The sequence below is a fragment of the Pongo pygmaeus genome, chromosome 2 (genome assembly GCF_028885625.2).
Source record: "Pongo pygmaeus isolate AG05252 chromosome 2, NHGRI_mPonPyg2-v2.0_pri, whole genome shotgun sequence".
Taxonomy (NCBI): domain Eukaryota; kingdom Metazoa; phylum Chordata; class Mammalia; order Primates; family Hominidae; genus Pongo; species Pongo pygmaeus.
In genome coordinates, this window is record NC_085930.1 from 174,891,828 (window position 1) to 174,918,894 (window position 27,067).

Sequence of the window (27,067 nt, forward strand, 5' to 3'; positions counted from 1 at the left end):
AAAAAAAAAATAATTCTTAAGTACTGTGTGTTTAGGTTTTCAACTTTTTTTTTTTTTTTTCCTGAGACAGAGTTTTGCTCTTGTTGCCCAGGCTGGAGTGCAGTGCCACAATCTTGGCTCACTGCATTCTCTGCCTCCTGGGTTCAAACGATTCTCCTGCCTTAGCTTCCCGAGTTGCTGGGATTAAAGGCATGCACCACCACACCCAGCTAATTTTTGTATTCTTAGTAGAGACGGGGTTTCACCGTATTAGCCAGGCAGATCTCGAACTCCTGACCTCTGATGATCCTCCCCTTTCGGCCTCCCAAAGTGCTGGGATTACAGGCATGAGCCACTGTGCCCGGCCTAGGTTTTCAACTTCTAACTGGGATTATTTCAACATTTTTAGAATTAAAAGTAATTAAAATACATAGTATTACATCTCTTAAAAATGTTTATAATTTAAAAAATTATCATTCCAATTCTTTTCTAGGAAGTACATTCCTTCATAAATGCATTCACCAGTAAGTGACACTAATTTTTATATTGTTTATAAAATGAGAAGAGTTTTAACCACAAAATAGTTTTTAATCAACATACTTATTTCTTTTTAGGCTCTATCTGTTTTGCTGCTACCATTATTTTATGCTGTTAACCTTGTCTTCTGTGTTTGTAGTTTTAAAAATATTTTAGGTGTGTTTCTGTTCTTATGTTTTTGCTAAATTCAATAAATAGAGAATCATTAGCCTGAGTCATATCTGATCGTGGAACAAAAAAACTCCATACAGAAAAATATTTAAATTCACATTTTATTTACTATGTTTTGTTACTTTGCAATATTTAAGCTATTATTTCTGACAGGTCTTTTGAAGCATTACATCTATGTGTACATTCCTGAAATTATTACTTTGATTTCTAAAAAAAGATTTATTAATATTAGACTGAACTTAATATGTACAAGTGGCCTGAATGTTATACTTTTTCCAACTAAAAAACGTGCAGAAACATAGAAAACAAATCAGATTATTTCCAAGTAAATCGATCCTATAAATGAGATTTTCCATGTTTTAATGAGCCATTTTATACTAAAAGTGCATTAGTTCTTTTCTGCTGCACTGCGAGAGAGCATTCTGAAATATTTGATCAAACATATCTCAGTTTTATAGCTCTCTTTATAGATTTGCCCCTTTGGGGGATATCAGATTTCTCTATCTCATTCCACTGTCATTCATTGTAAAATATTGCTGCACTCTGAAATGGTTCTGAAAGTGATCTTATATACACTTTAAATTGTCTCATAACACAATTCTTTCTTTTCAAATACATTACACTAATGGGTATCCATTTTTTTTTAAACCTACATTTATATTCTCTCTGTTAAAATTAAGGTAAGTTACAGGAATACTACAGTGCATTTTTGCCTTATTCTTTTCTGAGTAACTCCTAAATTAATTTCTAAGGAGAAAAAAAGATTTAAAGTGATAGAACATTGATGCTGTTATGATAGCAATAAAATAAATCCAAGGGGATTTAAGCCCTGATTCTCTTTTAAAGCTATGAAAATGTTCCATTGGGTTAATTATGATAATATACCACAAATAATTGTAGAATCAGAGGGTAAGAATTTTTCTCTTCACTCTGGAAGCCATGTGAACTATTATCTGTCAGAAAATATAATTATAAGTCTGATAATAATTGGGCTAGGTGGTCAGATGACAGTCTCACAAACTTAAACTTGCCTCTAAGTCTCATGATGTCTAATTTTAGTCTGTTCTCTGCCCTTACCTCTATAACATTAACCAAGCAGGTATAAGCATGCTAACACTTAAAATTACAAGTTTGCAACCAAATGCATTTTGTAAGCATACTTAATGACTGCTTTTAAGAATTCATGGTGAAGGCAGCCTGGCGAATGTGTAATACAAGGAAATGAAAGTTAATAGCCTTGAGTCACAGTTAATCATTGTTCTGTCACCTATTAGTTGCAATTCACTTTTCTTCTATGGAACACAATTTTCTCACTTAAAAAATGTTAGATAGTCTCATCATTTCAGCACTTTTAAATTCTAATAATAGAATGCATATACCTCACACCTTGTCATTGTGATAGTACACTGTTCATGTTAAGAGTATCTTTAACTGATATTATTTTGATATATTGAAGAGACCTCTAAGAACTGTATTGTGGTAAAGTTCTATAATATTTATTAGTTGAAAAATATAACAAAAAGTAAATTCAATTATAATTTGGAAATTAATTTCTTGGTGAAGGGATTTCCACAAATACTATATAATAAGTATAAATATATGCTAAATTCTTATACAGACATTTAGAATGAAGTAGCACGATTTCTCCACCCATAATTTCTTTGACCTTTCCCCAGTTTTTCTGTTGTCATTTAAAAACATGGAATGATTCCAATTAAAAAGAAAATATACCCATTTGGGAAATAAGTGATGTTAAAATACTGTTATTTCAGTCCATTTTTTATTGCGTCATATAAAAATATACAAATTAAATGCTAAATATTAAATTAAAATTACATTAAAAGCATTAGAGAACAAATTATGGAGTGTATTTCAGGTACTTTAATGATGTTATGGACATCTATATGGCCACCCTTCCTTCAGTGTGACTGTGTGTATCTCAAATCAGAAACAAAATTGATTCCTTTAGGAATCTGTCAAATCTGCAATTTCTGATTATTACAATTAAAATTTAGTAAAAAGATGAATATCTATTTTCAAATTGTCCCAATCATTTTAAAATACCTTGTGTATTAACAACATTTGGCTTAGCGTGTAATTGTCTTACCCACCCCCCATTACAAAAATCAAGAACTGTTCTCATTTACTTTTTTCCAGATCAGTTAACTTCAGTGGTGAAAAATTTATTAATACATTTTTGTTCAAGTTTAATAAATTGCTCATTCTGTGATAAATGTCCTTAAAGTGTAAGGGAATAAAAAATAAAATATTATGATATGAGAATGGCAGCATGTGTGCTGTGATGTTACTTTCAAACTACTTTGTTAAGTAGCTTGTGATTTCATGATATCAAAACAGGACAAAATAAAAGTGACATGTCAGAACATTTATTCCTGGCAAAAAGCATTAGAAAATATTAACCATTTCAGAGAGGTTCAGAATAAATAAGTGATAAATAAATAAGAGGCTATGAATGAATTAATGAATGAAAAAGTATAGAAGCAAGTAAATTGTCTCAATATTGAAGTTTACCTTTATTTGTTTGAAAGCTTAATTGATTAAGTAGTTTTGAGTCAGGAAATTAAACAATTGTACTTTTTTTGGCGCGGAAGCTAAGTTTAATCTTAGATGAGAATAGAGCATGAGGAAGAACTGATTTTTTTAAATAGAGAAGTGGAATACAATTTTCTGTCAATGACAAGTTTTAATGGCAATGAGAGAGTTATATTTATATTCCCATTTTACAGATAAGAGAAAAATATCAGGGAATTTTAAGTAGCTTGCCTAAGTTTACATATACAAAGGATCTGTAAAAAGATTGACACTGGGAACATTACATTGGCTATCACACATGATCTGGAAGGCTGTGTAACTGCACTGTGAATGGTTCTCTCTGAGATTTTACACTGAAGAAGCTCTGAATGAATATAGCACCAAGGGAGGATATTATAAAGAAAAGATTATCTGCAAGAGTAGAAAGAAGCTGGAGGGGTTTTGTAACCCAAGTTTAATTTCACCAATTTTCTGTACCACTGGGATAGTATTGACAACATTTCATTAAGTTCTGGTTAACTTAATTTTTTTCACTATCAAGTTATTTCTTGGATGGGTGATTGGTAAACGTATTATGTTGTACTGATATTTTCACATATATTATAATATAAAAGACATAATGCACATATAGACCTGTGTGCTATTTAGGTAAAATTTTAATTTATTTCTACAGGTAGCATTAGAGGAAGAACAAAAGCAAGTAAAATATATATAGGTAGCAATTCCAGTTAGCAAAGGCCTAAATTATATTATGACTTCTATTTTGTAAGAAATCTTACAACACTGAAACCGAAGAAACCAAATTTGCATGTCCTTTAGTGCTAGCTCAAAATAACCTTTAATTTTACTAAGAAATCAAATTTAAAAATCTTATATCTCTTTGATAATGTATAAAGTAACTGAAAAATGAGTTTTATATAACTGAATGAGATCTATAAAAGTTAAGATGCCCTTAAAATACCAATGGAGAGGAAAGTTTTGGACCTTCACCTTCATCCATGATAAGGTGAGATTAGCCTTCTCATCATAAACAATTATAATACTGGACAGAACAAACAAGGCAATGAATTTCAGAAACTGGATAATGGGCAATGCAAACCTACGACAGTTAAGAAAAGGGGAATGCCAATTGATAATGGAATAACTGGAAAAATAATCCTTGAAAACTATAACCTATCAGTACTGAATCAAGAAGGAATAGATGTCTAGATAGCTCTATATCCTATGAAGTATTATATTTATAATAAGATATTTTCCCATAAGGAAAACTCCAGATCTAAGTGGTTTCATTGACGAAATATGTTAAATATTTAAAGACTTAAATAATTCCAATGGTTTGCAAACTAAAAAATCTTGAAGCAGAAGGAAGATTACTACATTTTTTTTTCTCAGAGATGAGATCTGTTCTGTCACCCAGGCTAGAGTGCAGTGCCATGATCATAGTCCACTACAGCCATGAATTCCTGGGCTCAAGTGATCCTCCTGCCTCAGCCTCCCATGTAGCTGAGGCTACAGGTGTGTGGCACCATACCCAACCAACTTTTTTTTCTTTTTTTTTCTAATGTAGAGATGGACTCTCTCACTTTGTTGCTCAGGCTAATCTTGAACTTTGGGCTTCAAGCAATCCTCCTGCCTTTGCTTCCCAAAGTGGTGGGATTACAGGCATGAGCCACCATGCTCAGCCTAAGATTATTCTTACATGAAAGCTTTACAAAGAAATTAAAATAAATAAAATTGTATACTTAACATTTTTCATGAATAAGAGGAAAACATCAATAAATTATATTATTAGAAAACAATATAAAAATCTATTAAAATGACACTATATTATGATAAAGTTGTTTTTATGCTAGGAATGCAAGATTGTTTTAATATAATTCACCACACTAACAAAATTAATGAGAAAACAAAGCAACAAAAATATGATGGTCCTTTCAATAGAAGCAGAAGGAGCGTTTGTCACAATTTAATATCTATTTATAATAAAGACTCTCAAGAAATAGGAATAGAGGAGAATTTCCTAAATTTGATGAAGGGCAAAACTATAGTTAATATAGACAATAGTAAAATGGTGAACTCATTCCCTCTAAGATTTGAAACTATATGCTCTCACATCTATTATTTAATATTGTGCTAACAATCCTAGAGAATGCAATAACAAAATCATCAACAAGAAAACAACAGATATAAATATTGAAAAGGAAGAAGCCAACTGTCTACCATCATTCACAGAAAATAGCTTATTTAACCCCCAAATTAAAAATATTAATAAATCTACCAAACTTTATAAGTGAAATTAGCAAGGTTGCATGACATAGAAAATCAAGCGTATATTTAGATACTTAGCAAAATCTAAATTTTAAAATACATAAAACTCTTAGGGATAAATTTAATTAAATATATCCAAGGACTGTACATGTAAAACTTTTAAATATTTATAGAAACTAAAAAATAACAAAATAAAAGGAAAGGTATACTATATTCATGGATTTAAAAGCAGTCATGTTAATATGAACATTCTCTTTACATTAATCAATAATTTCAATGCCTAATCAGCTTTTGTGAAAACTGAGAAGCTGATTCTAATCTTTATTTGGAAATGCAAAACTAACATAGACATAACTGTTTTTTTACAAATAGAAAGTTTTGTTTGTGAAAACACAGTGTACTCCTTTAAACTCTCCAATTAAAAAAATACTGTGTAGACATACTATATAAGACACTCCAGTACTGGCATAAGAATAGACATGAGACCATTTAGTAGGACAGAATAAAATGTACTACTTCATATCCACACATACATGGTCAGTTGATTTTCAAGAAAGTAGCCTAGGTAATTTAGTAAGTAAAGAAGCGTCTTTTCTAAAGAATAATGATGTAATGTCTGAATATTTATATGGGAAATAATGAACCTCAATGCCTACATTAAAAGTTCATGGATATGAAAGTAAATATATTATGAATCAAAACTAAAAAGCTAAAACCATAAAGCAAGAAGAAAACAGAAAAAAAAACAGTCTTCACAAATGTTGGTGTAGGGAAATATTTATTGGATAAGCTGGAAATAAATTAATAAGCTGAGATTCATTGAAATTCAACATTTCAAAAATCAAAGTAAGATATAAACTGGGAGAAAATATTGAAAATACATAGGATATGTATCTTTTCTTATTGTACTTTAAGTTTTAGGGTACATGTGCACAATGTGCAGGTTAGTTACACATGTATACATGTGCCATGTTGGTGTGCTGCACCCGTTAACTTGTCATTTAACATCAGGTATATCTCCTAATGCTATCCCTCCCCTCTCACCCCACCCCACAACAGGGCCCCATGTGTGATGTTCCCCTTCCTGTGTCCATGTGTTCTCATTGTTCAATTTCCACCTATGAGTATAGGAATTCTTACAAGTCAATGAGAGATAAACCCAATTAAAAATTGGCAAAAGACTTCAACATTTCAAAATAGAAAAAATACCAATGACCAGTAAGTATAAGAAAAGATGTCTCACATCTATATCCATTAGAGAGAAACAAAATAAAAGCACAATGAGATGTCATTACAAAGCCAGAAGAACAGCTAAAATTGAACATTGATTAGTTGCGAGTGATGCTGAAGATGTGAAATAAGTGGGGCTCTGGTACATCATTGCTTTTGGGAGTATAAAATTCTCAACTAAGGAAAATAGTTGAACAGTTTCTTTAAAAAAATAAGCATGTGCTTAAACAGAACCAAAGACAAAAACCACATGATTATCTCAATAGATGCAGAAAAAGCCTTTGACAAAATTCAACAACCCTTCATGCTAAAAACTCTCAATAAATTAGGTATTGATGGGACGTATCTCAAAATAATAAGAGCTATCTATGACAAACCCACAGCCAATATCATACTGAATGGGCAAAAACTGGAAGCATTCCCTTTCAACACTGGCACAAGTCAGGGATGCCCTCTCTCACCACTCTTATTCAACATAGTGTTGGAAGTTCTGGCCAGGGCAATTAGGCAGGAGAAGGAAATAAAGGGTATTCAATTAAGAAAAGAGGAAGTCAATTGTCCCTGTTCGCAGACGACATGATGGTATATCTAGAAAACCCAATTGTCTCAGCCCAAAATCTCCTTAAGCTGATAAGCAACTTCAGCAAAGTCTCAGGATACAAAATCAATGTGCAAAAATCACAAGCATTCTTACCAACAACAGACAAACAGAGAGACAAATCATGAGTGAACTCCCATTCACAATTGCTTCAAAGAGAATAAAATACCTAGGAATCCAACTTACAAGGGACGTGAAGGACCTCTTCAAGGAGAACTACAAACCACTGCTCAATGAAATAAAAGAGGATACAAACAAATGGAAGAACATTCCATGCTCATGGGTAGGAACAATCAATATCATGAAAATGGCCATACTGCCCAAGGTAATTTACAGATTCAATGCCATCCCCATCAAGCTACCAATGACTTTCTTCACAGAATTGGAAAAAACTACTTTAAAGTTCATATGGAACCAAAAAAGAGCCTGCATCTCCAAGTCAATCCTAAGCCAAAAGAACAAAGCTGGAGGCATCAAGCTACCTGACTTCAAACTATACTCCAAGGCTACAGTAACCAAAACAGCATGGTACTGGTATCAAAACAGAGATATAGATCAATGGAACAGAACAGAGCCCTCAGAAATAATGGCACATATCTACAACTATCTGATCTTTGACAAACCTGAGAAAAACAAGCAATGGGGAAAGGATTCCCTATTTAATAAATGGTGCTGGGAAAACTGGCTAGCCATATGTAGAAAGCTGAAACTGGATCCCTTCCTTACACCTTATACAAAAATCAATTCAAGATGGATTAAAGACTTAAATGTTAGACCTAAAACCATAAAAACCCTAGAAGAAAACCTAGGCATTACCATTCAGGACATAGGCATGGGCAAGGACTTCATGTCTAAAACACCAAAAGCAATGGCAACAAAAGCCACAATTGACAAATGGGATCTCATTAAACTAAAGAGCTTCTGCACAGCAAAAGAAACTACCATCAGAGTGAACAGGCAACCTACAAAATGGGAGAAAATTTTCGCAACCTACGCATCTGACAAAGGGCTGATATCCAGAATCTACAATGAACTCAAACAAATTTACAAGAAAAAAACAAACAACCCCATCAAAAAGTAGGCGAAGGACATGAACAGACACTTCTCAAAAGAAGACATTTATGCAGCCAAAAAACACATGAAAAAATGCTCACCATCACTGGCCATCAGAGAAATGCAAATCAAAACCACAATGAGATACCATCTCACACCAGTTAGAATGGCAATCATTAAAAAATCAGGAAACAACAGGTGCTGGAGAGGATGTGGAGAAATAGGAACACTTTTACACTGTTGGTGGGACTGTAAACTAATTCAACCATTGTGGAACTCAGTGTGGCAATTCCTCAGGGATCTAGAACTAGAAGTACCATTTGACCCAGCCATCCCATTACTGGGTATATACCCAAGGACTGTAAATCATGCTGCTATGAAGACACATGCACACGTATGTTTATTGCGGCATTATTCACAATAGCAAAGACTTGGAACCAACCCAAATGTCCAACAATGATAGACTGGATTAAGAAAATGTGGCACATATGCACCATGAAATACTATGCAGCCATAAAAAATGATGAGTTCATGTCCTTTGTAGGGACATGGATGAAATTGGAAATCATCATTCTGAGCAAACTATCGCAAGAACAAAAAACCAAACACCGCATATTCTCACTCATAGGTGGGAATTGAACAATGAGAACACATGGACACAGGAAGGGGAACATCACACTCTGGGGACTGTTGTGGGGTGGGGGGAGGGGGGAGGGATAGCATTGTGAGATATACCTAAAGTATAATAATAATAAATAAAAATAAAAAATAAAAAATAAAATAAGCATGTGCTTATATATGTTCCTGCAATTCCTCTCACTTTTTACTCAAAATAAGAGAAAAAAAATCTTCTACAGATTTTCTACAAGACAAAAGTCTTCCAGAAAAGTATTTGTAGAATGCTAGTCATAATATCCCCAAAAGGAAACAACATATGAGTGAATGGATAAACAAGTAGTGGTACAATCATCCACAGGAAATAGTACTTAGCAGTGAATAACAAATAAACTACTTACACATACAACACAGATGAATTGCGACTCTATTATGCTGAGCAAAAGAAGCGAGACACAAGATTATATAGGCTATGATACCATGAATATAAAGCTCTAGAAAAAGTAAAACTAATCTGTAATAAAAATAGAATCAGTGATTGACTGGACATGGGGAGTAAGAAGGCTGTTTGCAAAGAGGTGGGGGGACTGTGTTCTGAGGCAATGGAATTATGCTTTATCTTTATGGAGTTGTACATATTGGTAAAAATTTACTGATCTTTATGCTTATTATGTATATTTTTACAGTATGTACATTATATTTCAATGAAGATTATAAATAGTAGACATAGATTTACTAATTAAGAAGAATTTATTAAAACATTTCATGAATCATGAACTTGAAAACTCATTTTCCTAAATGATGATTACAGTTCCAATTCTACTTTTACTTTCTTAATAAGACATTTTGAAGTTCTGAGGAAGTAGAGACTAGAAGAGTTTCTCAACCTTGGCGTTATTTACATTTTGGAATGAATAACTATATCATTGTGGAGTGCCACCCTGTGCATTACAGGGTGTTTAGCAGCATGCTGGGCCTTTACCTTGCTGGTATCATCTGTATCCCTAGTACTGACACTCAAAAAGGTTTCCAGACATTGTTAAATGTCATTGGTGGGTAGAAAGAAAGGGGCCTAGGAGGAAAGTCTTTGCCCTTGGAAATTACAGATTTGGGACATCAAGTCTGTGGTCAGAAAGACGTGGATAGATTTCCAGACCTAACAGTTATCAACTTTGTTTCCACTGCAGTTCACTTAATTATTCAAACTTCTATATTAATTCACATGTATACTTTGAAAATAGATAATGAACATCAGGATATTAACATTATGCTTGACATCAAATCAACCCTTAACACAAATATATAATGTTATTACCTCTGTTCAACTGTGCAAATATCGTCTGCAAATAAAATTACTAAAATAACATCTTGTTATTGCTACACTACTTTACAGTTTAACTGTTTATAGCTTATGATCTCCATAACATATATGTATGATTATTATTAAAATGTCAATTTTTATTTATTTCCCATTATAAGGTTAATATTAAATAACCTTATTAATTAATTAATAATTAACTAAATAATTATTAAATAATCCTATTAAGTGTCAAAGATTTTCTTCTTCGGTCTGTTATATGGGTGCCATAAACAAGGCATTTAACACATCTGATTCTTTGTGTTCTCCATTGTGAAATGAGAAAATATAAATTCCTTAATGATTGCAACTGCAAAAAAATGAAGTCCTTTGAAAACTTTAGGTTTCAATAATTTCAAAAATCATCCTTAAATCCTTAAATGATTTACAGTTCCTAGAATTTAAAGAAAGAATTAAAAACATGTATAAATGATGTAATATGGATAAAGCCTCGAGGGAGAGAGCAGAATGAGATATAAGTAATTCTAATATACCTCTAAAAATAAGCTGATCCTTCTTTCCTTGAGCAGAAATTTATGCTGATGTTGAGAAGGAATAAAATATTTTACAGCTACAGGTAATATAATAACCCACATATCTTGAAAAGGCAATATAATATTTTTTACTCATACTATCTTTTACCAGCTCTCGTTCAATCATTAGCCAAATATTTGTTAAATATGATACATACCCATCATAGTACTTCAATGAATATCAAATCAAAACCACAGATTCTGTTTCAAGAACGTAGTTTAGTATGGTTGAGGAAGAACAGCTTACAATGAAAGAGGAAATAGACAAGTTACAGTCAACTTCTGTGAGAGTGAACAAGAGGTCTGAAGCAATTGCAACTCTAGGAATTAAAGAAATGCTGCATGAGATGTGTAGTAGATTAAGACCTTAAAAAAGTAGGACTTGGTCATTAAAGAGGAAAGAAGTAGGTGTTCTAAACAGGGCACACTGCGAGAAGAAAGTTCTAAGCTTCAGTTAAGCTCAGAATCTTTGGTATTAGTGAGATAACTGGCTTACCCAGAACCTGGTGTTACTGAGTAATGTGAGTTGCAGCAAGATTATAGAGGCCTTTTAATGCTAGGTGGAAGAATTATAACTTTATCCACAGTGAATAAGTATTAAACGATTTTGAAAAGAATTGTACAATTGATATTGTAGAAACATACATACAGTAACATGACATACAAAGAATTCCAAATGGAGGGTGGAAAAGAACACCTGAAAGCAATAATGTAACTGTCAGCGTTTTGTTTAGTTATAAAAGATAGTGTGATAGACTGAATTACTGCATCCGTCAACTTATGATTGACGTAAACACTTCTTGTATAAATAAATTTCTAAATTTCTATTTTTTTAAATTATTCACATTGGTGCAATTTACTCCCATGTATAAAATGTGATTTTGGTTTACAAATGTAGTGGGAGAAAAAAAAAACTACTTTATTTTCTATAGATACACACACACATTTAGAAAATATATTCTAAATGGTTATTTTTTCTGACTCTTGGGGACACAATATCACAATACTTATAATATATGGGGGAAATACGTTTTTTGTAATGTCTCTGATTATCTAATGTCAGCCATAAGACTGCTCAGGTGGAGAACAGCTTAGCTAAACCCTCATGGCCCCAGTCAAACACAGGCTGCCTCAAATCTGATCAGGCCTATTAGGAAAAAAGAAAAACCAAACAATACAATGGCAAATGTTGTGTATTTTGGGTAATCTGAGGGCCAACTGCATCACCATCATGTCCCTTCAATTTCCTAAGCAGAGATATATTACTTCATGTATCAGGTATCATGGTACCAAGCTGAAGAGCTTGGGAAGAAATAGTCCTACTCTGACGTAAATCTGTGAACGTTGTAAACTTGCAGGTTAAGAAGTATTCTCACATTAATTTTAGTTCTCCAACTAAGCATCTTTTTCTATAAAAACTTTGTCTAACATTGTTGAAATACTTTGAAATATTTTGGAGATGAAATCAGAAGATATTTTTTATAAAATTTCTATGATGATGATTTCTTTTAAACACTCTGACACACGGAGTTGAAATGCACTTCATAAGAAAAAATAAAATCAGCTTTCGTACGAATAGAACAAATAATTAAAACATTTCTGTGTCTTTATACTAAAGTCTACCCCAGAGACCAAGCAAAGCTAAGCAAAACAGATCAAACCAAGCCAGAGAACAATGACAAAAATCAGCACTTACCCATATTTTGCAAAATTTGCCCAACGTTTCACTAGGGATCTACTCAAAATTTCCTCAGCTTTTGTGTAATTATCTCTTCTTTCCAGAGGTAAACCAAAGACAAATTCAATTTCATAGCCATGCATCACTCCCATCCATTCTGGCCACGGAAGTTTGGAGGATCGGTGTTCAAAATAGTAGAAAAAGGCATTATTTCCCCATTCTGAGAACTTCTTGGTGAACTCCAAGGCAGGGCATATGATATTATAATCCCCAACAACATCATCCAAGGCCTCACGGTAGTTTTCAGGTCTCTGATCATCTACCCAGTCTGTGTAATGAAAAAGGATGGATTCCTTTCCAAACTCACTCACTCCTGGAAAAAATATTTTTAAACCTTCCTGAAATTCTTTTCTAGTTATGATACTATTGTTATCTTTGCTGAAGCCAGGAGCACCATAGACTAAAAAAGCTGTCCCTTCATCTTTATTAACACCCACCAAAATCTGGGTTTTTTTAAATTGTCCAAGTTCAAGTAATATGTCTGGCATGTCAGTGAGAAAATCACCATCCACGGTCGGACCAAAGTTTACTGACAAAAGAGTCCCATAGGGGACAACAAATGCTTCATTCAGAAGAATTTCTTGGGGATCTTTATTTCTAAGACACTTGATTATTTCAGTCTCATTCTCTCTAGAGCAACCAGTCAATTTAGCTAAAGTCAACGTTCTGTTCCTAGCTTCATAAAGAGATATTACCGCCCAAGGGGCATTAGAGGATCCACTTTGCAGAATGGCTCTGGTGAACAATGAATGGCTTCCAGGAGAAAGCAAATGCAGGCTAACTGAAGCTGCTCCTGCACTTTCTCCAAAGAGAGTTACACTTTTAGGATTTCCACCAAAGGCTGCTATATTTTTTTGAACCCACTGAAGAGCCAACTGTTGATCAAATAAACCCATGTTCCCTGGAGCCTCAGGATTTCCTGGTAAAACTAAGAATCCTAGGGCACCCACCCTATAGTTCATTGACACTACAATAACTCTTTCAACCCGAGCCAGAAACTTGCCATCATAAACATGTAAAGATGATGTTCCAGTTTGAAAACCACCACCATAAATCCATATCAATACAGTGGCATTTTTTGGTTTAGGTGCTGGAATCCATACATTTAGATATAAACAGTCTTCACTGAGGTCAGTGTTTGGGTTCCACATCTCTGATCCATGGAAGCCTGGAAAACTTTGATCTATGTTCTGATAGCAAGAATTTGCATATTTTGTGGCATTCCAAATATCAGACCACTTGGTCAGAGACTGTGGCTTTTTGAATCGAAGTCTACCAAGAGGTGGCTGTGCATAGGGAATTCCAAGAAAGGCTGTTACCGTGCCACCAAGAACTGTCAAGTTCATCCCTCTGACTTTTCCATTCTCTGTTGCAATTATGATGTCATCTTCAGTATGTGACTTCCCAATAAGCATGCAGAGCAAAAGAAACCAAAAGAGAAATCTGATGCATATGATTGTGACTTTGCTACGCATATTGATTTCTGAAAGAGAGGTAAGTATAATGTTTTATAAGCCTTCTGCATATAGCATATTATACTTTATTGATGATAATTACCTAAAATATAGTAGTTAGTAATTCTACAAATTATGAAAACAAATAAACCTGCTTCTGTAAAGGCCTACATAGGAAAAAATAGAAAACAGAGATATTTTAGTTTTCAATTTAGAAAAAAAATAGTGGAATGGAAAATTTAAAATATTTATTTTAGGGATATTTATTGTCAAATCTTTGTAAGGAAGAGCTAGTATTTTAAATAGAATGTTTGTCCTAGTCAAATTTAATGTTACTTCTGACTATATGTACAGCTCCACCAAAAAAGCAGTAAACAGTAGTCTACCTATATCAGATATAATTTCTGCCTTGGTAAGAGGAGAAAATACAAGTTCATATATTCTCTGAAATATCATGGCTGGCTGGTTCTTGGCAGAATTGTTAAGTAGGTTAAGAACTTTTAAGGATCAATAGATTGTCATTATTGTCCTTTTCTGTTTTCCTTGTCTTTTCTGTAGTCCCTTTTGCCAAGTGACATCTTCCTCTATACAATCCTATTATACAAACTGAAGAGAATTTAGACAATTTATTCACAGAATATTAAGTAACAAATATATGGTAGTCACCATTTATTCTACAAATTGTGAAAACTAATAAACATGCTACCACTAGTAAGGGCTATGGAAAAAATAAAGAGTGAAGGCTGAGGATATATTCCAGGTAATTTCTCTAAAATTTAATAAACATGAGGGACTCTCTACCAGATTTATAATGTCGACAGAGAGAACCAGGGGCTAGTTTATAATGTCTGGGAGAAGATTGTGGCTTAAGAGGAATTTTATACTCAGTATTACTTGATATGTATTAATATTTGTTATAGCAATTTGTTAACAGATTAAAGTATATGCAACCAGTGAAGCTAAATGTGTTAGCACAGTCAGAATTATTTGTATTTTTTATAGTGAAAAAAATGACCGAAATTAGAGGATCAAAGCTTAGAAACTATTGGGCCACATGGCAGAAGCAAAAATAATCTTTGTGACCTACAAAATCATAAGTATTTGACATTTATGAAATAATATTTAATGGATGACATAGACTATTAGAAGATATTTAAGTTTTATCAGAAATTCATAATGCAGATGTGAGTTTCTTTTCAATAAAGAAATTAAAAATCAGATTTGGAAACTCTGTGACAAAGAGGGACAGCAAAATGTGATGCAAATATCATTTAAAAGAACTAATGTCTCTTTTATTTTTTGAGATAGAGTCTCACTCTGTCGCCAAGCTAGAGTGCAGTGGTGTGATCTCGGCTCACTGCAACCTCTGCCTCCTGGGCTCAAGTGATTCTTCTGCCTCAGCCTCCCAAGTAGCTGGGATTACAGGTGTATGCCACCACACCCAGCTAGTTTTTGTATTTTAGTAGAGATGGGGTTTTACCATGTTGGCCAGGCTGGTCTCAAACTCCTGACCTCAAGTGATCTGCCTGCCTCGGCCTCCCAAAGGGCTGGGATTACAGGCATGAGCCACCGCGCCCGGCCATAAAAGAACTAATGTGTTTATATAAATACAAGAAACCTGACTAAAATAGTCAATTACAAATACTGATTCTCATTCACATAATAATAACAAAGATCCATTAACGTACAAAGTCTTCCCTTTATTTTTTCTCATGCTGTAATTAGGTTGCTGTAATCCAACCTACACAACCAATAAACGAATCCTACAAACACTAAGCATTTGTATTAGTTTTTTCTTTGTTTATTTAATTTAGATTTTCTCAAAGAAAGAGAATAAATAACTATTCTAATGCCTATGTCCCAAACCTAGGATATCATATTTCAAATCAGCCTAATTTACCAATGATCATAGGATATCTAGTGACCTACAAGTATTTTTTGTCCCAATAAATATCTGAATTTATTAATCCATGGTCTGGAGCATTTGGTTCAGGGCTTGATACTTAATGGATATATCTATTTCTATATCTAACAATATTCATATGTATATGCGTATATATTTACATATAAAATGACTGATATAATAATAAGGTTTTAAAAAAGTCAAGCCACAAGATTATTTTTTCAGTTATGTTTGGTACAATTAGATGTGTGCTAAGATCAATAAAACATAATTAAAATACATTTTTAGCAGCATTTCTACATTCATGATATTTAGGTGCTATTATATATAATTTAGGTATTATTATATAATGTATCCCTGTCATATGCCATTTATTGACAGGGATACAGTCTAAGAAATGCATTGTTAGGTGATTTAATCATTGTGCACACATTATAAGTGTACTCACGCAAACTTAGATGCCATAGCCTACCACACCTTTAAGCTATATGGTATAGGCTGTTGCATCTACGCTACAAATCTGTACGACATGTTCCTGAATACTGTAGGCAATTGTTAGAAAATGGTAACTGTATGTGTATGTAAACATAGAAAAGGTACAGTGAAAATACTATATTATCATTGTATAAGACCACCATTATTGATTGAAGCATCATTATGTATTGTATGACTGTATCATAAATCACAGTAAATAAATAAGTAAAATATAACAATGACTTAAAGTTTCCTGTTACCTGACACTAATAACATTTCAGACATAATCAAAGTTTTAGAGGCACTACTGCTTCAGTTCGTTTTTCTTTCTGATAACTGCTAATCCCTTTCTCTTTAATAAATGCAGGAGAGCATCTGGAGAAAAACAAAGTGCTAGTATGATTTTTTTATTTTCTTTTTTGAAAACATCCTCTGGGAAGAAAAAGTGAATAAGGTGCAAAGCTGATTGGGCGGTTCGTTCTAAGCTGCAATTTAATTAATTAATCGCATCATCCTTGGTTGTACCCATTCTCCCTCTTGCCTAGCTCAGTCAATGTTCTAAGTCTAATGTAAAAATCATCTATTTTTTTCCTTGATTTTATTTGAATATTAGTTTGTCTTTAGAAACCAAACACAAAATTGAAGTAAATTTTGTTCTCTGATAGTTTTCAAACTTGTTCTACAAACAGTTTATATTATTGCAAAGCAAGTACTACAGTTGCTACAAAACTGTATTTGTGTTTTGTGTAATTATGAAATGTGATGTTTCATTGTTTATGTTAAACAGTTGCTATAACATCTAAATGGTTGTAATATCTTCCCATGTCACTTAACTTGATTTAATACAAAATTTATTTTATGTTTATATTTATATTTTATGCTGAGTAGATCTTGTTATATAACAATATGGTATGAATTAAAGTCTTTAATTTTTTGATAATGATATCTTGATATCTGAGTCATCAACTTGCAAATAATGTAATTGGTAACAATCAAAGCAATCCTTGTAAGTATGCATTCATTGCAAGAATGACAATATAATGCCAATTCATATGTATTGTTGCAGAGTGTTATATGACATATTATTTAATGTGTACTTTAATATAAAAATATGCAGATGTTCACACACTGTTAGTGTATCGTAGGCTAATGTTTTTATATTTAATTGCAGTACTTTATTTTTTAAATAAGCATCACTTTGCCCTTTTTATAATCTGGTATTATCTATTCTAACATGCTACTCTGTAGTTTTGCCTTAAAAGACTTTAAAAATTTTAATATGTTTATCATGTAATTGAGCAATCAAAAGAGAAATAAATGAAAACATAATAAAAATATTGAGTCTATATCTCAAAATTTTTATTAATGATTAGGATATTCAACAAAACATTATCGTTGTTCTTTTTTTTAATTTTATTGTTATTATACTTTAAGTTTTAGGGTACATGTGCACAACCGTGCAGGTTTGATCATTTTTCTTTTAATAAATTCTGGTGCAATTGGATACTGTCTCATATGATTCTGAGAGAACATAGTATCATAAACATTATCATAAACATGGGGCACATTTTCACAAGTACAGCTATGTATCTGAATTTAGATCAATTTGCTTATCAAAATAGTATTTAATATTGGAAATAAAGACAGGAGTTTTTGTTTGGAATTGAGACAATTCTAGTTTTTGAGGAATTGAGTTTTTGAGGAATTTGAGTTTTTGAGGAACTGAGTTTTTGTTTGGAATTAAGAAAATTTACTGGCAATTTTTGAAAATGCTAAACTGTTAAAACAATAACTTTCAAATAAAAAAGGTGACTAATCTTTTTTTGTATTTTTAATTCAATTTTGAAAGTACTATCAAAATTCCCTAGCTGATTTTAACAAAAAATACTAAATGTTATATTATAAGATGTGAGTGTGATAAAATAATTTGTATAAAGAGCTATTTATTTGGGATACTTGAATATCAATCAGATTTTCAAAATAATGGACAAGCCAAGAATTTTTAAAAGATGTTCAAGCAAATATTCAAAATATTTTCCCTGTGTATAATTTCCCTATCTTTTAAAAAGTTACAATTAAATAAATATTTATTTCTACTTGGAAATAAACCCTCTTAAAATGGTAGAGAAACAGCCATCTAGATAATATTAATATGGTCTAGAACAAGCGCTCTTAAATGTATTTGAAGAAATTGGAACAACGACGTCTTTATATCAAACTTAAAAAGCTTGTTTTGTTGCAGACTAAGTGAAGTGGGGAATTGAGGAAGTCTGATTATAAATAGACTACATCACTGTCTTTCAGGGATTCTTCAGCTATGCTTTAGGCATGTATACATATAGAAGACACTACATTAGATATAAGAAACTTACGATGTGTATCTGTCCTCAATTAGGAAGAACATTTACAAACTTCATTGTGTGAATAATTTGAACATTTATTAGAGCGATTTCTTGAGTCTTCTTTGAAAATTAAATCTTTTCTTAGGTTGCTATCTATTCAATTACAATTCTCTTAACATCTGGGACCGTCTAATTTTGGTAAGAATGAGCAGATGCTGGCAAGAAACCATCGAAATGAAGATAATATTCAATGTAAATATATATTATACTTATCAAGAAATGACTCGAAGAAGGAACCAAATTTATAGATAAGATGTGACTTATTTAGCTATTATTAGCTTCTGTTTTATAAAAATGAAATATGGAATACATCCCAAACATATTTTTACAATTAAAAAACTAGGACAATACAAACAAACAACAACAACAAAAGATTATGAGAACAAAACAGAACTTTGATAACCCAATTAGAAATTTATTTGGCATCCAAAAGGCTACTTTATTTTATATCCAGAGAAAATTCTGAAGATTTTTATTCAAATGTTAAAGTCACACTTTAAAAGCTCATGCTTATCCTTAAACAAAGTAACTACTTATATAAGTAAACCGTCATTGTATTTATTGTAACTATGAGATAGTTTATATTAAGGAAGGCATTACACAGACTAGTGACAGGAGCTCCTAATTGAGTTTATTATCATGAAATATATTCATAAAAATGTAGAAGACATACTCATAAAATAAAAGTATATAATAAATAGAAATCATAAACAATGAAATCACATTTCAGTTTACTTTTAATCATTGATAGATTTTATAATCCTTAATATTTAATTCTCTGGTTAAAGTGGAACTGATGTATCAAAATAATAGTTTTACAAGATTATAGGATGAGCAGAAAGTATACTTGCTTACTATTTCTATAATAGTAAAATAATAGCAAATGTAAAATATTTGCTACAATTTAAACAAACATATAAAAAGGGAACAAAAAGGGCAAAGGGGACATGTTCATAAATCACTGTAAATCAAATTAGAAAACAGGTTTTGTTTTTATTTACATAAAATAAACAGACCTTTCATTTGCCAATTGTTAAAGTTTTAGGTGACAAAATGTTGATTGAGAAAAGTATTTTGTTCAGGAAAAAATAAGTTAACTACTAACTTTATCCCATTTAAAAAGAAAAAAAAAGTAAGACTAATCAAAGATTACACAGAGATTCAATAAACAATGCATTTAAGGGTAAGCCAGTATGAAATGTTTTTTTTTAGGAAACTCACTAAGAATATCACAGTGATTCCACACGTGCTATGGTCCTTTATACAGAGTTGAATAAATTCATTATTTTCTCAGCAGTTAAATAAACAAAGTCTGCGTTCCCTGAATAATAGGAAGATTTGATGCATGTGCCTGCTGGCTCACTTCCTCTGTCCCATTTGCGAGCTTCAGTAACTGTTCCCCACAGAGCACCAAAGGGACACAACAAACACGTGAAGAGATCACTCTCATCCCACAGAATGAGCTTTACAGTAACTTGGATCTCTACACGAAGATGTAAATTCAGAGCAACTTACCCGATTCTCTGCAACAAAGATAGTAAAGTTTGCAAGGAGTGAAAATCATGTAATACTTCGGGGAAATGCAGGATGCAGCTTCTGCTCCAGCCTGTAAATCGGACTGCACTGACATTCAGTGTTACTGAATGTAACAATCAACTGTTACTGACAAAGCTCGCGAGAGTTGGCAGCAGCAACTTGATCTAGAGGCAGCCAATCTTTACTTTCTGACATCTGTTCAGAGGCTAATGGTATAAATGCAATAGTGATTCATTTACAGAAGTATTACAGGATTCATGCTTTACAATCGCAGGTAGTCTTCTAAGAATGAAGAAAAAAGCATAGAAGGCTCTTTAACTAAAATAATCTGAAATGTAACAGAAAATGCATGTTTCTTTTAACACTAAACTTTAAAAATAATTTCCTTTTTTTAAGAATATACATATTTCCTATGCTTGTCTTAAGATTTAAAGATGTATACATCATTCTAAAGAAGTGCTATTATCAAAATCCATTATAGCTTCAATCTGTGCTAATTATGTAGTTAGAGAAGATAGTAAAATAGAAAATAAGAAACAGAATGCTCTAGATATAAGCTATGTAAATCAAAAACTTAGTTCTATTAACTGAATGGATGTCTCTGATATGTATCTCCTTTCAACCCCCACACTTCAACACTTATTTAAGTCATACAAATTTCAGCATTGGTAATTTCCTATTCACAAGACCCTGCAGGCAGTCATACATGATGAGAAGCCACAATTTTCTGGTCAAGACAGGAAAAATAAAATGAATAACCTTCACCAAACTCTATAAAAGAGCCACATTTGTCAACTTGCAGTGCACATGCTCTGGAGAATATATTTATGTCTTTGGCGCTTATCTTTCTTGAAATGATGTTCAGGAAAATAATTTTTTAAAAAACCTTTAATGAACTCCTTAATCCCTATCTTCTCAATGCAATATATTCTTAATCTTCTGTAAGTGATAGCTTTCACTTTTAAATCTCTTGCTTTTGGGCTCTCTATGGACTAAACAGAAGGCATGTATTAATATTTGCAGGTGAGCACTTTTTTTTGCCTTTTAATAGAGTGTTAAATTTTCAAACAAACAAATATAATTGGCATTTGTTGTAATTCTACCTTATGCCAGTCACTATAATTGACAATTTATATTAAATATTTTATATTATTTCAACAAATATGAGTTAATATTACTAACCACCTCATCAGATGAGAAAGCTAAGGTTTCTACAAATCAGAAGCTTACTATATTTCTTACCACTAGTAGCTGTTGGAAAACAGAATTTTAATCTGTATTAGTCTGTTATTTCATGTCAACTGCTTCCTAGAGAATAACCATTTTGGTCTTTTAAAATTATCTTTTCTGTGAAAATTGCTACTTAGGCAGTATTAATTCAATAATAAATATCACGATCACAATAACTTATAATATATTTAGAATATAGTTTATGTAATAACAAGTTAGTTACACAAAAGGTACAGAATACATAATCTATCTAAAAAGGAGGAAAAGGAGATGGAGCACAGTGGTTCATGACTGTAATCCTAACATTTTGGGAGGCCTAAGTGGGCAGGTTGCTTCAGTCTGGGAGCTCAAGACAAGTCTGGGCAACATAGCAAAACTCAATTTCTACAAGAAAATGGGTCAGGCATGGTGGTGCACGCCTGCGTTCCCAGTTACTTGGGAGGTGGCTGAGGTAAGAGTATCACCTGAGCCTAGGAGGTCAAGGCTGCAAACCACGATTATGTCACTGCACTTCATCCTAGATGACAGTGTGAGATCCTGTCTCAAAAAAAAAATTAATTAATAAATCAATAAAAGCAGGAAAAGGCTTTTTAAATGGAAGTATATTGACAAATTTGCGATGGTTTTTATAGTGATGGCATTTCTGTTTAAAATATAGTAAATCTGATGTTCCACATGAGAGTTCATGGGTTCAATATACATGATTTTTAAAAATCCAAATGTCAAAATTCTTCTCTCCAACACAAGTCCACTGCATTGTTTCCTGTGCTAGCATACAGTCAGCCTATCAAACCCGGCAATTATTAAAGAATATTTTGTGTCGTTAGTGAATTCAGCAGAGCATTTTACATGCTTCCTGCATCTACTCACTGCTATGTAAAATATGTCACATATGTATATATACATATTTCATTTTCAACTTTAAACAGGAAGCCAAACAATAAAATAATTGGTTTCAAGCAGATCTTTATCTTTAACGCATGTTTAAACTGGCTGACTAGCAACATCAACTGATTACACAAGTTGGCAATTTTTCTTCTGCTCAATGTCTTTACTTCAAAGAACCACCTTCTGTTACTGTCCCTGTAGTTCTTTTCCTCACATGAATTCACAGCTATGCCACATTAGTTCATTCATTATTTTAATGCACCTCTAAAGCCTTTCTTCTTCCTGTCTTGAGAGTTTCTTCCTTGTGGCTCAACTTACAGCAGCTGTTTTGCTTCTGTGGTGTCATCATTTTCTCACACACATCCAGCGGAAGGATGTAGGTCACACACAGTGAGCTTGTTTCAGGGTTAGTAGGGAAGTACTATTCCATTACATCACAGCATGGATGGTTAATGATCCTGCTGTTAAATGTTGAGTATGCCTTGTAAGCGACACTGATGAAATACCACAAGACACTTGACACGGCATTAAACTGCTCACATTTTGCAACCATAAATGCTGAAGCTTGGGTAGGACAATCATTATGGTCTTGGCTTTGTGATCACTTTCAGTTAGCCAGTCACAGTGGATTTTTGCTTTTAAGGTCCCATTGTAACTCAGTTACCACTGTTTTCTAGATAGCAGCATTCAGTAAGATTTGAGACGGTGTGAAAAACATTAATCCTGTATTATACATTAGTTTTCCTTAGGCATACTGATGCCAAAAAGTGCTCTAAACTTATATTAATTTTATTCATTTTTTTTTTACAATAGCACTGCATTCTCTGAAATGAATATGGATAACAAAGAAAAGTATAAGTAAGGATAGATAGATAGATAGATAGATGATAGATAGATAGATAGATAGATAGATAGATAGATAGATAGATAGATAGATTTTTTTTTTTTCCTGAGATGGAGTCTCACTCTTGTCGCCCAGGCTGGAGTGCAGTGGCACGATCTTAGCTCACTGCAACCTCTGCCTCCTGGGTTCAAGCAATTCTCCTGCCTCAGCCTCCTGAGTAGCTGAGATTACAGGTACCCACCACCAAATCTGGCTAATTTTTGTATTTTTAGTAGCCACAGGATTTCACTATGTTGGCCAGGCTGGTCTCGAATTCCTGACCTCAGGTGCTCCACCCGCCTCGGCCTCCCAAAGTGCTGAGATTACAGGTGTGAGCCACTGCATCCAGCCCAGAAAAGTATATTTCTACATTTTACATATCACAGAGAATGAAAAGATCATTTTGTGTATTCCAATTAATTTTTTAAAATATGTGTATGTGGTTATAGTTACATAGATAAATATAGTGGTAGTCAAATGGCTTATCACCATTCTTCTTGCTTTTTATCTTATGATATTAATTTCCCGTTAAAACATTTTGATTACTGTGTGATATACTATCATATGGGCATATTATGGTTCATTGTATCTCTTGTTACTTATATGATGATAATAATAATGTTAGGTAATAAATATTATTTGAAAGCACTATTCTATCCACTTTGAATACATGAATTCATTTAAAACTCATGAGTACCTTTAAAATAAACACTATTATTATCCCTATTTTACATTTGAGAAAATATAGCCACAAAGGGTTTAAGTAACTTGCTCCAAATAATACAGATACTGAGGTTAGTTTCTGACTTTTTTTATGTATTATTACAATAGGCATTTTGTATATTGATATTTGAGTGCATCTTTTAATTATTTTCTTAATTTATTTTCCCAGAATTGGAATAACCGAATATGACATGGACAAAGTACATATACATATATGTGTGTGTGTGTATATATATATGTGTGTGTGTATATATATATATGTGTGTGTATATATATATTGATATATATGTGTATATATATTGATATGTATGTGTGTATGTATATATATATTTATATATGTATTCAATCTTCTGAAATCCTACACAGACTGTTGAATAGAAATAATTTTCCAGCAATTCTGGCAAAAAAGAGAAATGTTCTTATAATCAGAACTAACCTGAACATGTCTCTAGAGCCCAGGGACTAGACCCTCACAGCTGGATGTGGCAGGTGTTTGAAGGTGGATATCTCCATAGATATTAGAAATAGGTCCAGCGCCACAGGTAATAAAATTCTTTAGTGATGTTGTGGCAACTAATATGGAAGGCCTTGCAGGAAGTGACATCTGTAAGGGATAACACATAGATATTTTGGGGTTAAGGGAGAGTGAGTGATGGGAGGTCTGTGGTGCTTTTTACATGAAGATACAGATAGTTTGGTTAAAGGAGTTTTGGAAAGAGACAACAACAATTTGGTTAGACACTAGAATATTAGACTCTAAGAACAGAAATAAAATCAAGAAAAAGCAACAGCTTCTAAGGAAATGTGGTGCCAAGTGGATTTTCATGGAATTGGCAAAGCCAGCAGAATCAAAGTAAGTAAACAAATTCTGAACTAAGTTGTTCAGGGCTTGAGCAAAAAAAGGAGAAACTCATTGTTTTAAAACATAAAAAAAGAGAGAAAAACAGCAAGCTTCTTTGTTTATCGCCTAATTTACTGAATTGGCTTAAATTTACTCTTCTCAAACCCTTGACTATCCTTGGAGTCTCACTCTCAGAAAAATTGCAAAGTAACACGTTATCAAATTAATCAAAGTGCTATTTAAACATCCATATTTCTAGGCCACATGCCTGGGCTTTGGTTTCAGTAGACATGAGGACGACGTTATACTACTGTCCTCTGTGAAGCTGATAGAGGAAGTTCACAAACTATACACTAAGAGGAAAAGTCCTGGAGCCTGGATACTGAGGACATTTTTGTGCTACCATATATATATATGCTTTTTCTTTTTTTTATTCCTTATTCTCATGCACAACCGTACCTTTTGCTTCAAGCTAATTTGGAAATACATCATATATAGTCTTTGGTAGCCTACTTTCATATAACCTATCTTAAGTTTTTCCAAAATAATGCTATGAAATATTTTTTTAACTTCATTTATATGCCTATGTATTAATTATTTGTATAGGTACAATATAATTTATCTAACTTGCTTTTATTGTATATGAAGCCTATTTTAAATTTGTCCTGTAAATAGTAACATAAAAATGGACTTAATAATTATAAATATTTTTAAATATTTCTTATTTTCTGTGGAATAATTGCTTAAATCAGAATTCTTCAAAAGATTATCTATGCTTTTATGGCTAAGACATATCAACCAACTACCTTCACAAAACATCAGCAATTTATACTCTCACCAGATGTCTAGGAAAGTGTATGTTGTTCTCATGCTCAAAAATGCAATTTATTATTACATATCTTCTCTTTTGTCATTTCATTTGATAAAAATGTACCATTTTTAATTTATTTGCTTATAACTATTACCACCCATATTTCAGGTGTTTAAAAGTAATTTTTATTTCTGTACAATTTTAAATTTATGGAAATTTTCAAATTAGTGCAGACAACTTCTATATACTATTTACTCAGATTCACCATGTGTTAATATTTTAAGCCATTTTCAATTATGTCTTCCTTTATACGTAAAATAAAATATGTGCATTTACAAATTATTTTTTCTGAATTATTTCAGTTATTTGCAGTACCAATGTCCTTTATCCCTTAGTGCTCTGGTAAGAGCTATGAACATTCCCTTTTCTCTGGCTGTAAATATAATAAGTGAATTCAGTCAACAATCTGGTAATAGAATACAAGACTATTTGTGAGGAAAAGCCCTGTTATTATGGAACAACTCTAATTTAAAGAAGAAAGACAACTAATATATGTAGAAGGAATAACACAGCAGAAAAAAATTTTCAAACCTTGATGAACATACTCATTCAGTTAAGAATTAACAATTGGTGTTAAGATCACTAGATGTATGATTAAAGGAAAACTGGATAGGTGATATTCTTGAGAAACCACACATGCTACAATCCAAATTTTATAACTAAAGCAAAGGGTAAATTTTAATGTCACAAACAGCAGAATCAATAAAATGTTAGGTAAACAATATCACCTAGTCTATCTAAAAATTTTAATTTGAGTCTTTTATTATCACATTGAAGATATGAATTCAACTTTATATTTATATGAAATAAAGAAAATAAATGAAAGAAACAAATTGTATCTCAATGGAGCACCCAGACAATTCCTGAAAGTGGAACATTCTGGCTTGGTCATTTCAACAAAACAATGAAAGTAAAGTTCTATAAAAGCCTGGGCAAAATGCAAGAGACATATTCACATGTAGTATGTGGTTCATGACCAGAAATGGGTTTCTTGGGGGATAAATTTTGGAAATTTAAATAATTTGGTGGTACTAGCTTAGAAAAAAATAACTGAGGTGAAAATTCTTGAAGAAGTGGCCTGCAGAACATTAGGAAAAATATAATCCCATTGTGGTATGCGTGTATACAGACAGACACACACACACACACACACACACACACACACACACAGAGAGAGAAAGATTTGGAAGAATAGAAATTAAATGACTTTATGCTGAGATTATTTGGCAG

General features: G+C 32.5%; 1 protein-coding gene across 3 annotated transcripts in view; it reads right to left on the minus strand.

The window, feature by feature from the left end:
- Positions 1-20,532, minus strand: part of BCHE (butyrylcholinesterase) — a 68,765-nt gene extending 48,233 nt beyond the window's left edge. For 2 of the 3 annotated variants that reach the window (XM_063662392.1, XM_063662393.1), the window contains exons 1-2: positions 20,381-20,516; positions 12,591-14,115 (exon numbers count right to left, since the gene is read on the minus strand). In XM_063662392.1, the coding sequence (XP_063518462.1) occupies positions 12,591-14,115; positions 20,381-20,495 (1,640 nt within the window). In that variant the 5' untranslated portion in view covers positions 20,496-20,516. Of the gene's footprint in view, positions 1-12,590; positions 14,116-20,380 lie in introns of all 3 variants that reach the window. The other variant, XM_054482534.2, reaches the window with a different exon arrangement.
- Between the last annotated feature and the right edge of the window lie 6,535 nt (positions 20,533-27,067).